At 42.5% G+C, this 12,428-nt stretch overlaps 1 protein-coding gene across 1 annotated transcript in view; it reads right to left on the reverse strand.

Annotated features, from left to right (window-relative positions):
* TRAPPC12 (trafficking protein particle complex subunit 12) overlaps positions 1-12,428 on the reverse strand; it is a 200,321-nt gene that overhangs the window by 181,487 nt on the left and 6,406 nt on the right. Inside the window, exon 2 of the mRNA XM_040348664.1 lies at positions 9,429-10,642. Within this exon, the coding sequence (XP_040204598.1) occupies positions 9,429-10,637 (1,209 nt within the window). The 5' untranslated portion in view covers positions 10,638-10,642. The remainder of the gene's footprint in view (positions 1-9,428; positions 10,643-12,428) is intronic.

Below are 12,428 nucleotides of genomic sequence, written 5' to 3' on the forward strand. Positions count from 1 at the left end.
GTCTCTCCCACATCCTCACTAAAAATGTATTTTCTTTTGACGGGTCCCACCTCCTCCAGGTACAGGGCGTCGCTATGGGCACCTCTTGTGCCCCTAGCTACGCGAACCTGTACCTGGGGGGGTGGGAGCGAAAACTTTTTTCATCTGAGTCTAATCTGTATTTTTTGTCGTTTATTTTAAGCTGGTTTAGATACATCGATGATGTACTGATGTTCTGGACGGGTACAGTAGATGACTTACATGCATTCATGAAATTCTTGAACCGTAATGAGTTTAATTTAAAATTTACGATGAACTACAGTAACTCTGCTATTGCATTCCTGGACATATTGATATATGTCGATGAATCCAATGGCATTCAAACATCCCTTTACCGCAAACCCACGGCGGGTAACACCCTTCTACACGCAGCAAGTGCTCATCCTACTCCACTACTACGATCCATACCCTACAGTCAGTACCTTCGGTTGCGACGCAACTGCTCAGACGATAATGGATTCAAACTTGAATCAGACAAACTCTATACCAGACTTATTATGAGAGGATACAGTAAATCCTGCCTCAAAAAGGCATATAATCGAGCGGCCGGACGAGAAAGAGCTAGCACACTTATCAAAAGTAACAAAAAAATACCCGATAGTACTGTTACGCGATTTATCACTACATTTTCGGATCAACACACCCAAATCCGCCAGCTATTACAAAAACATTGGCACCTTATTACCACGGATTTAACATTATCAAAATATGTGGGCAAAAATCCTAGTATCACCTTTAGACGGTCTACGTCAATCAGGGATCGCCTAGTGAAAAGTAACTACTATAAACCTTCAACAAGCACCCCAGAGACACCGGGCCTGTTTAGATGCGGTCAATGTAATTTTTGCCACCTTATGAAAGAAGGTCATATCATCCACCTCCCCAACGGTGGAACACATAGACTATATAAACATGTCACATGTCAAACACATGGGGTGGTATACATTATTTTCTGCTCATGCGGCTGCTTTTATATAGGTAAAACCATCCGCCCATTTTGGAAACGGGTGAAAGACGACATGTACTATATTACTAACGGTCTGCTCAACAAGACCATGGGACACCATGTTGCCTTTTCACACAAATATATAATTCCATCAGTTCAGTTTGCCGTGTTGGACCATATTACAGAGGACCCTAGAGGTGGTAATCATGATCAGAAAGTGCTACAGCGTGAGACTCAATGGATCTATCGCCTCAAGGCGAATTTCTGGCCAGGATTGAACGACTCATTGAGTTTCAAACCGTTCTTGAATATTTGAATTCCTTGACCATGTCTCCGCCTTTTCGTGAGGAATAAAATATTTGTGATCGAAAAAGAATAGGTGCTCTTAGACATATATGTTCATATCACTTATACTAATCATCATTCTTTTACCTTTAATATATCCCCATGATAGGATAGGATTGCTACAGGCTGTCGGCCAACTCGTTCATCAATGCTGACTTTAATAGTGATTCGAGGGTATCTATGGGTTAGCAAACTGCTTTTTTTGCTATCGCTATAATTATTACAATGGTTTTTTTCTTTTCTTTTTTACATTTGCTATTGTTAACCTTATACATCTGAAGATATGTTAATATTGATACATTGGGATGGAATCTCCATACCCACACAGGAAGTACTCTGTAACTACTTATTTGTAGATATTTACCTCTGTATATTCATTATGTATATATATTTTTTCTATTTTATGCAATGAAAGTGTATCTTTGTGTGTGTTTTTTGCTCAGACGCCCCTCTGTGGATGCACCGGGTACCTGTATGATCAGTATTGTCGGTCTGTGAGGGTTAATTTACGCTAACTAATGTTCCCCTCACAACATATCCATCAAACCTGCAGGCTCTCTTATTTGATATCCGGTTGACAGCGGTATTGGTCAATATTTTTGATAATTGACATGTGCTGCTTTCGATGTGCAGATACAGTTTCCATTTTCCTTTTCTCTTTTCTCCCTTTTTGTTTCCTCTTCTTATCTGTAAATATCATGTGCACCGTCTCTTCACCCACACTAGTGACACCAAACACACTACTACATACTATACCCAATGGACCATTAACGGGGCTTTTTTCATCCAGTTCACTACTGGGGATGAATTCCCCTTTATAACCGCTAGATGGCAGCCCTAGCATCAATACTAATCATCATAGTTAAGCCATGCTAAAAATTCTAATTCACTACTGTGTACCTAATATTCATTGGGTGTTTGTGCCGTGATGGCTATTCTTGTGCGTTTTCTGTCTGGGCATGGGGAATTTTTGCTTTGTGCCCTGGACTTTGTGGGCCGTTTTTGGGCGATATGCCATATTAGTCCGCCTCAGTGGGATCTTTGTTTATGCGCCGCACTATCGAAACGGCGCGCATCTATGACGTCATCACGTCATACGTCCATGTGATCCCACAGCCTATATAAACCTGATGCTCATGCAATGGCGCTGTGTTACCGTGTGTACACCCTGGGACACAGACGCATTGCTGCAATCAGTTATAGGGTAAGTCACTTCTTCTGCTCCAAATTTGTTCCCTTAATTTCACCACACTCGAGAATGACCTTTTGAATGGACACATTGTTTCATCTCAACAGGCCTGTACAAAAGCCCCATACAAAGGCTGCTACAGAAAGGGTTTCTTTATGTAAGCCCCTCCACATTGCTGTTATACTGCCATCTGCTGTCCCAGTGTGCTCAGGACTTCATAAAAATAGGTAACCTGGAGTTTTTGATTAACTCTTTATTTCGATCATAAATGCTAGTCCTTAAAGGCTGTTTAATAGCTCCTTTCGTTATATATATATATATTTTTTATTTTTTTACTATTACAGTCCGAGTATCAACTTTTCCTGTGGTACATATCTTCCACCTCTTGGACTTGTAGTCTTGACTCTTTCGACTCACCTAAGGTGATTATGGTGGCCGTTTGGTCTCGTCTTTTTACTAACACCGCAGGAACTATGTAGCAATTATATCCAATGCATTTGTTCACATGATTTTCTTTCCCCCTTATTACCTACTATATTTAACACATTCTTTTCATCATCATTTTTTTCATTTTTTTCATTTTCTCTTTTTTCCTTCCCCCCTCTTTCTCTCATGTGTGTGCGTGCATGTATGTGCATCTAGGCTTGTGCATGCATATACACATATGTAGGTTCTTAGTGTTTTCTCTGTTTCATCCTTCATCTTTATTATTATTTACTCCATCGTTATTATAATTTTCTATATGGTATCTGTGTCTGCGCGTTGATGGCAGCTATAATAAGAATTCATATATTATATTGAGGTACTGTTATATATATATATATACAAATATATATTTTTGTCAACCAGATTTTCGATATATGGAAGCTTGTGCTTAAAGCTTACCTCCCGACTTGGTATATTTCCATCTATATCTTATATGCCCTGTGGACGCACCCATCGAGGGACCACCAGCCATGTAAATACACACTATGACACTTTTATTCATTTCATTTTAATTCTGTATTTTGATTAATATTTTTGTTTGACTAATATGCCACACTGTATCATTGCAGATAAGTTTCTATCTCTCTGCTAACTCTATATTCCTCATCCTCGCCCTGAAGAAGCCCCACGGCGAAACGTGCGTTGGCGACTTCGGAGGAATGTACAGTGGTCATCTGCTGTTGATGAATTTGTGATAATTTTTCTTGAACTTATTTATTTTATGTATATCCTGTTTAATTTATTTATATGCTATTAAATTATATATTTTTACAAAACCATACTTCCTTGGCCTTAAAGTCTGACCATCAATGTCCACTTGCTTGATATTGTTTCTCCCCTAATATTATTACAGATGTGGCCCATGTGAGTGCTATCCTTGTGTTTCCACTTTAATTTTCTTTTTTTTCCCCCTACGCCCCCCTTTTTTTTCTTCTCCTCTCCCTTTCCTTTCTTCTTTCTTATTTCTCTTTTCTCTCCTCTTTTCCTCTCTCCTCTCTACTCTTTCCCCAGGTTCTCTAACCAACCCCTCCCCTCTTTGAATCATTACATGGAGTCACATGATCGCATGTACAGTTACTACACACGGAGCTATGAGGTATGAATCTGCATATATTTAAAAAAAGCACACACACAACGCCGGCCACTTAATATATTACAACGCGCATTCATTACAAAAAAAAGCATTTTAAAAGACCTGCTCGGAGCGATCTCCCGGGAGGGGCAAGTCGGGATGACGTCACCCGACATCGATTATTGGGGTCACATGCATCGATGCCGAAGCGGGGGGCCCAGAATCGCGATGCATCGATGCAACGATTATATTCAACACCCCTAATACACATATACCCTCCATTCCTCCATCCCATATATACACTGTACTGTCCATCCTCTATATACACATATACCCTCCATTCCTCCATCCCCTATATACACTGTACTGTCCATCCTCTATATACACATATACCCTCCATTCTTCTATATCAATATTTTCCATTCATTCTGTATATCCGTCACTTTGCTAAAACTTTATTTTCTGACAATAATGTGTATTTTGCACATTATTGTTGCTTTTTCCAGTTATTGAACAGTCAGCCTCCGATTCTCCTTGTGACTTCCATACATAGTGACCTCAGTCAGTCATGTGACTTTGTCAGTTGGTGACCTCGGTCAGTCATGTGAATGTCAGTTGGTGACCTCGGTCAGTCATGTGACTGTCAGTTGGTGACCTCGGTCAGGCATGCGACTTCCATACATGGTGACCTCAGTCAGTCATGTGACTGTCAGTTGGTGACCTCGGTCAGTCATGTGAATGTCAGTTGGTGACCTCGGTCAGTCATGTGACTGTCAGTTGGTGACCTCGGTCAGTCATGCGACTTCCATACATGGTGACCTCAGTCAGTCATGTGAATGTCAGTTGGTGACCTCGGTCAGTCATGTGACTGTCAGTTGGTGACCTCGGTCAGGCATGCGACTTCCATACATGGTGACCTCAGTCAGTCATGTGACTTTGTCAGTTGGTGACCTCGGTCAGTCATGTGACTTTGTCAGTTGGTGACCTCGGTCAGTCATGTGACTTTGTCAGTTGGTGACCTCGGTCAGTCATGTGACTTTGTCAGTTGGTGACCTCGGTCAGTCATGTGACTTTGTCAGTTGGTGACCTCGGTCAGTCATGTGACTTTGTCAGTTGGTGACCTCGGTCAGTCATGTGACTTTGTCAGTTGGTGACCTCGGTCAGTCATGTGACTTTGTCAGTTGGTGACCTCGGTCAGTCATGTGACTTTGTCAGTTGGTGACCTCGGTCAGTCATGTGACTTTGTCAGTTGGTGACCTCGGTCAGTCATGTGACTTTGTCAGTTGGTGACCTCGGTCAGTCATGTGACTTTGTCAGTTGGTGACCTCGGTCAGTCATGTGACTTTGTCCATCCCCCTATATACACATATACCCTCCATTCCTCCATCCCCCCCATATACACATATACCCTCCATTCCCTATATACACATATACCCCCATTCCTCCATCCCCTATATACACATATACCCTCCATTCCTCAGGGCTCGACAAATCCCAGGCACCAGGTCGCCATGGCGACTAGAAATAGGCTCCTGGCGACTTGGCTTGGAAGGGAGGGCAAAAAAAAAAAAAAAAAAAAAAAAAATTACCACCAGATGTGTAAGCTGGCGCCATCTGGTGGTGGCCGTTGGTATTACAAGTTAAACAGCAATTCTAATGTAATTTTTCACTATTTTCACTGTCATCTTCTTCCCTCTAATTAGAACCCCCAGACATTATATATATTTTTTATCCTAACACCCTAGAGAATAAAATGGCGATCGTTGCAATACTTTCTGTCATGCCGTATTTGCGTAGCGGTCTTACAAGCTCACTTTTTTGGGAAAAAATTACACTTTTTTTAATTAAAAAAATAAGACAACAGTAAAGTTATCCCCATTTTCTTTAATATTATGAAAGATAATGTTACGCCGAGTAAATTCATACCCAACATGTCACGCTTCAAAATTGCGTCCGGTCGTGGAATGGCGACAAACTTTTACCCTTTAAAATCTTCATAGGCGACAGGTTGCAAGTTTTGAGTTACAGAGGAGGTCTAGAGCTAGAATTATTGCTCTCGCTCTACCAATCGCGGTGATACCTCACATGTGTGGTTTGAACACCGTTTACATATGCGGGCGCTGCTCACGTATGTGTTCGCTTCTGCGCGCAAGCTCGTCGGGACGGGCGCGTTTTCTGGCTCCTAACTTTTTTAGCTGGCTCCTAGATTCCAAGCAAATTTGTCAACCTCTGTATTATATAATATGTTTGGGGGTTCTAATTAGAGGGAAGGAGATGGCAGTGAAAAACACATTAGAACTGCTGTTTTACTTGTAATGCCAATGGCCACCACAAGATGGCGCCAGATCACAGAAGGAAGCTTAGGCCTGCAGAAGGCCGCAAAGCCGCGGCCTCAATTACCGGCGGGGGCGCATGGAGCAGTGTTTCTCAACTCCAGTCCTCAAGGCGCCCCAACAGGTCATGTTTTCAGGATTTCCTTTAGATGAAAAGGCTGTGGTGATTACTAAGGCAGTGAAACTGATCAAATCACCTGTGAAAAATAATGGAAAGCCTGAAAACATGACCTGTTGGTGCGCCTTGAGGACTGGAGTTGAAAAACACTGGCATGGAGACACAGGAAATATATACTTTTCTTGATTTTGGCTTCAGATACACTTACAGAACAGTAATACCAAGAGCTACCAAACACTGGAAACACTTTTTTGCAAACCGCTTTTCCTATATACAAATACCTACAGTGGGGATAGAAAGTTTGGGCACCCCAGGTAAAAAAAAATTGTATTATAGCGGAGTTCCACCTAAAAATGGAACTTCCGCTTAATCCACTCCTTGCCCCCTTACATGCCACATTTGGCATGTAATTTTTTTGGGGGGGAGTGGGGGCTTCAGGAGGAGTGGGACTTCCGCTTCCCACTTCCGCCGAGGGTCTTTTAGGGCGAATAGCTTAATCGCCTTATTGCAGCCCCTCCCTGTAGGCGAGCGCCTGTCCAATCGGACGGCGCCGCATGCGCAGTGCCGCTCGCGCATGCGCAGTGGGTTCCCGGCCGTGAAGTGGAACTCTGTAACTCCAGGGTGCCCACACTAGGAATGAAGACGCTGGAACCGTGGAGCAGGTAAGTGTCTTTTTATTAAAAGCCAAAACTTTTTGTAGCTGCTGACTTTTAATAAACTTAACAGGCTGGAACACCCCTTTAATGTGCATAACAAAGCCAAGGAAAGATGGAAACATCTCCAAAAGGCATCAAATTACAGATTAGACATTCTTATAATATGTCAAAAAAAGTTAGATTTTATTTCCATCATTTACACTTTAAAAATTAAAGAAAAAAAAAAAAAAATGGGCGTCTGCAAAAGTTTGGGCACCCTGTAGAATTTATAGCATGCACTGCCCCCTTTGCAAAGCCGAGACCTGCCAGTGTCATGGATTGTTCTCAATCATCGTCTGGGAAGACCAGGTGATGTCAATATCAAAGGTTTTAAATGCCCAGACTCATCTGACCTTGCCCCAACAATCCGCACCATGGGTTCTTCTAAGAAGTTGTCTAGAAAACTGAAACTGAAAATAGTTGACGCTCACAAAGCTGGAGAAGGCTATAAGAAGATAGCAAAGCATTTTCAGATGTCAATATCCTCTGTTCGGAATGTAATTAAGAAATGGCAGTCATCAGGAACAGTGGAAGTTAAAGCAAGTTCTGGAAGACCAAGAAAAATATCAGACAGAACAGCTCGCAGGATTGTGAGAAAAGCAATTCAAAACCCACGTTTGACTGCACAATCCCTCCAGAAAGATCTGGCAGACACTGGAGTTGTGGTACACTATTCCACTATAAAGAGATACTTGTACAAATATGGTCTTCATGGAAGAGTCATCAGAAGAAAACCTCCTCTACGTCCTCACCACAAAAATCAGCGTTTGAACTTTGCAAATGAACATATAGACAAGCCTGATGCATTTTGGAAACAAGTTCTGTGGACTAATGAGGTTAAAATAGAACTATTTGGCCGGAATGAGCAAAGGTACGTTTGGATAAGAAAGGGCACAGAATTTAATGAAAAGAACCTCTGTCCAACTGTTAAGCATGGGGGTGGATCAATCATGCTTTGGGGTTGTATTGCAGCCAGTGGCACAGGGAACATTTCACGAGTAGAAGGAAAAATGGATTCAATAAAATTTCAGCAAATTTTGGATGGTAACTTGATGCCATCTGTGAAAAAGCTGAAGTTAAAGAGAGGATGGCTTCTACAAATGGATAATGATCTTAAACACACCTCAAAATCCACGAGGGATTGAATGAATGAATGAATGAATGAAAACTTATATAGCGCAGCACATGCGAACTTAATCGCCTCTGGGCGCTTGTTGTTCCTGTCTCCTTTGGTATCAAAAGAGATGAGTCTTGATCTTTCTCCTGAACGTCAAGTGGTTCTCCTCCAACCGAATGCTGGTTGGTAAAGCGTTCCATAGTCTAGGCCCTTGGACCGCGAATCCTCTTTTCTCCTTTGGACTTGTATCTGGCTTTGGGTATATGGAGGAGATTTTGATTGGTGGATCGCAGAACGCGATTGGGATTATGAGCTTTTATTTTTTCGCATAGATAATGGAGAGCATTCCCATAGATACATCTATGCGTTAGACAGAGTGCTTTAAAAGTGATTCTGTCTTTTACTGGTAACCAGTGAAGGGTTCTCAGTGAAGGTGAGATTGATTCCCATGTTTTTTTCCCAGTCACAAGTCTAGCGGCCGTATTTTGAACGACTTGTAGACAAGCTATTTGGTACTTGGGGAGTCCGAGGTAAAGGGCATTTGCATAGTCCATCAAAAGGCGTAAACCGAAGGTTTTGCCATGGCCTTCACAATCTCCTGACCTCAATATAATTGAAAAATCTATGGATAGACCTTAAAAGAGCAGTGCGTAACAGACAGCCCAGAAATCTCAAAAGAACTGGAAGACTTTTGTAAGGAAGAATCGGCAAAGATACCTCAAACAAGAATTGAAAGACTCTTGGCTGGCTACAAAAAGCGTTTACAAGCTGTGATACTTGCCAAAGGGGGCAGTACAAGATATTAACTTTGCAGGGTGCCCAAACTTTTGCAGACTCCATTTTTTTGTTTTCTGTAATTTTGAATGTGTAAATGATGGAAATAAAATCTAACTTTTTTGGACATATTATAAGAATGTCTAATCTGTAATTTGATGCCTTTTGGAGATTTTTCCATCTTTCCTTGGCTTCGTTATGCACATTAATACAAATTTTTACCTGGGGTGCCCAAACTTTTGATCCCCACTGTATCATTGTCTTTTCTCTGTAGAAAAGGGGAACAAGTTTTTTACTATGTGTGATTTACTTACCTGAATATTATCAAACTTTAAACCTGGCATAGTAAGCTTCTCCTTCTCAATAAAGACAGGGTTGTACTGCTGTGTGGCTACAGAGATAAGGATGTTTCTCGTTTCCTCAGATGACAACCAAGCATCGTTTCTCCTGTCCATCTCGCTCATGTTTAGGGCAGTGGCAAACGGGTCATCCATTCCAGCGAACACACTCTGGATCTGTGAGAAGGGTTTTGGGGACTGCGGTATTTCCACAGATGCGGGGGAGCCACTTGAGTCTAAAGAGTTATTACCCAAAAAGAAACTAACGGCAGGAGGGTTCTGAGAATTGACCGCATCTGGAGTTATAGGCGCTGGGTTTCTTTCAGCAACAGAAGGCGCTGCATTCGTATTGCTGACCGAGATAAACGTTGAAGAGGTGGTAAAGGAATCAAAGAAGTCTGAAGCAGTAGAATTAGGTCCTACATTATCAGAGAAGAAGTTGCTTAAGCTTGGACTTGGCTGGACAACTTGTGTTTGAGTCTTTATGGCGCTTTTAAATTCAGCTCCAAAACTTGGCGACTTGACCATTTGAGGTTCAAAGCCATGGTGGACTAAAAAGGGTTGTTGTGTATTCGCCTGGCTGAAGATGGTACAGACCGGGATGGTTTCCTCTGCAGAAGAAGATTTAATGACTGGAATAAGAAATTCTTCTTTGTGCTCAATTTCTGGTGTCTGTAAATTGGTAACGATCGCCTCATCCATTTCAACTAGCGGGTCCTGAAGCTGGGCAGATGTGTCGCTCACAGGCAACTTGTCTGAAGCAGAGTTTTCAGGACTAACATCTAACTCAGAGCTATTCTTGCTATTTACACTTTGATTGTATTCCTTATCCATGTCTTGCCCCATCCCAATGGTGTCACTACTTTCAATTTCATCAACAATGTCCTGAAGGCAGCCAAGATCTCCAGCATCATCTTCACTGATGTTCGGGGAGTCACAGATGAGCACACTTTCCATCATCTGCTCATTAAGTTTGTCCAGCAAGTTTCCCGAATCTTCAGACAGGGTGACATTTTCTTCAGATTCAAAGGTGTCGGCATCAAGATCAATGGTCTCCTCGTGAAGAAGGATCTCCTCTTGTACTTGTTCACCTTTGTCTGGAGGTAGTCCTACAAAGTCAGCTTCAGCCATGCTCTTGTGAGATTCTTTCAGGTCATTCTCTAGGCAGTTATCTGGGTTCTCCATTGTTCCTAAAAAATAAATAAAAAAAGGAATAAAGAAATATAAACATGTTATTTGGCTGGCCAAGTGTCAAATAATATATATCATAGATCCATTAAATTACTTTGTCGTATTATGGAATAGCCTCTCTGTCAAGCTCCAAGAGGCCCCCACTATCCCGGTCTTCACACAAGCCTTTCCTGCGTAGCCTCTCTTCCACTCTGTGTCGCTTTTGGTTCCTGGGTTCTCTTTTGCCAGGAACTCTGCTATGCGTGTCTGGACCCTTCGGGGTAAGACCGCGTTATATTAACCACTTCCATACAGGGCACTTACGTACCTTCCCGCCCAAGCCAATTTTCAGCTTTCAGCACTGTCGCACTTTGAATGGCAATTGCGCGGTCATGCTACATTGTACCCAAACAAAATTGGCGTCCTTTTTCCCCCACAAATAGAGCTTTCTTTTGGTGGTATTTGATCACCTCTGCGGACACTGTGGGGCGGCACCTATGTTGCCAGTCAGTGCCCATTTGTGGGCACTGATTGGCATCTTATTTTTTTTGTTTTTTTTTTCCAGCGTTTTTTTTTTTTTGAGCATTTTTTTTTTTTTGGGCATATTTTTCAGTTTGCCCTTCCCTGGTGGTCCAGGGTGGGCTTCCCTGGTGGTCCAGTGTGGCGATCCGAGGGGGGGCTGCGCTGATAAACAATCAGCGCAAACCCCCCCTGTCAGGAGAGCAGCCGTTCGGCTCTCCTCTACTCGCGTCTGTCAGACGTGAGTGAGGAAGAGCCATCAACGGCTCTTCCTGTTTACATCGTGATCAGCCGTGGTTGGACACGGCTGATCACGTGGTAGAGAGTCTCCGTGAGAGACTCTTTACCGAGATCGGTGTTGCGGGGTGTCAGACTGACACCCCGCAACAACAATCGCCGTGATGCGCGCCCCCAGAATCCTGAGGCCGTCATATGACGTCCGGTCAGGATTCTACAACCACTTTGCCGACGTCAATCTATCATTGGCGGGCGGCAAGTGGTTAAGACACTTATCAACTCAACTTAAAGGGTCACTAAAGGAAAAAAAATGTTTTGTCTAAAATTAATGTCTGCAAGGTAGACAGAATAGTGTAATGATTCTGTTAAAAAACAAGTAAATATCTATTAAATTCCTTCATCTATATCACCTCCGGCATTCTAGTTTCTGTTCTCTCATTCACTTCCTGGTTTGCATCGCTCGTTCATGTAAGAACTACATTTCCCAGTATGAATTGCGGCACGCCCAGCAATTCACACCTCCTTGAGGTCTCTAACACGTAGAGAGCGTCCTGCCGCACAGATGTAGTTCCCAGGAGGGGGCGAGCACGTTACTGACCACCGCAGTAAAGCCTCCCTTCACGGTGGTCAGTAACAATCAGACAAGCAGGAAGTGAACAGAACAGAGAAGAAATAGAGCAACTTCTGAGCAAAAATGAACAATGAGGAAGTGAAAAGAGGAATATCTGCAAGTAAAGGATGCTTATTATGAAATTTTTTTTTTCCCTTTACAACCCCTTTAAAGTCGCATTCAAGGCTAGAAATAACGAAGCACAAAACTGCCTCCAGCCACCTTCTAACTCCTATACCAACTACCCTGAAAAGGGAAGATGCTTATATTTACCTATTCTCAGAGCTCCGCTCCAGTCACATGATCTCCCCAGCAGCCCGCTTCAGGGGAGAGAGGAAAGCATGGAAAATGGATGCCAATCACGTGATTGAATCAGAGAGCCCTGAGAATCGTTAAGTAAATACACATTCCTTCTACAAGGCAGTTTGTATAAGAGTTGT

This window comes from Rana temporaria, chromosome 4 (assembly GCF_905171775.1).
Source record: "Rana temporaria chromosome 4, aRanTem1.1, whole genome shotgun sequence".
Taxonomy (NCBI): domain Eukaryota; kingdom Metazoa; phylum Chordata; class Amphibia; order Anura; family Ranidae; genus Rana; species Rana temporaria.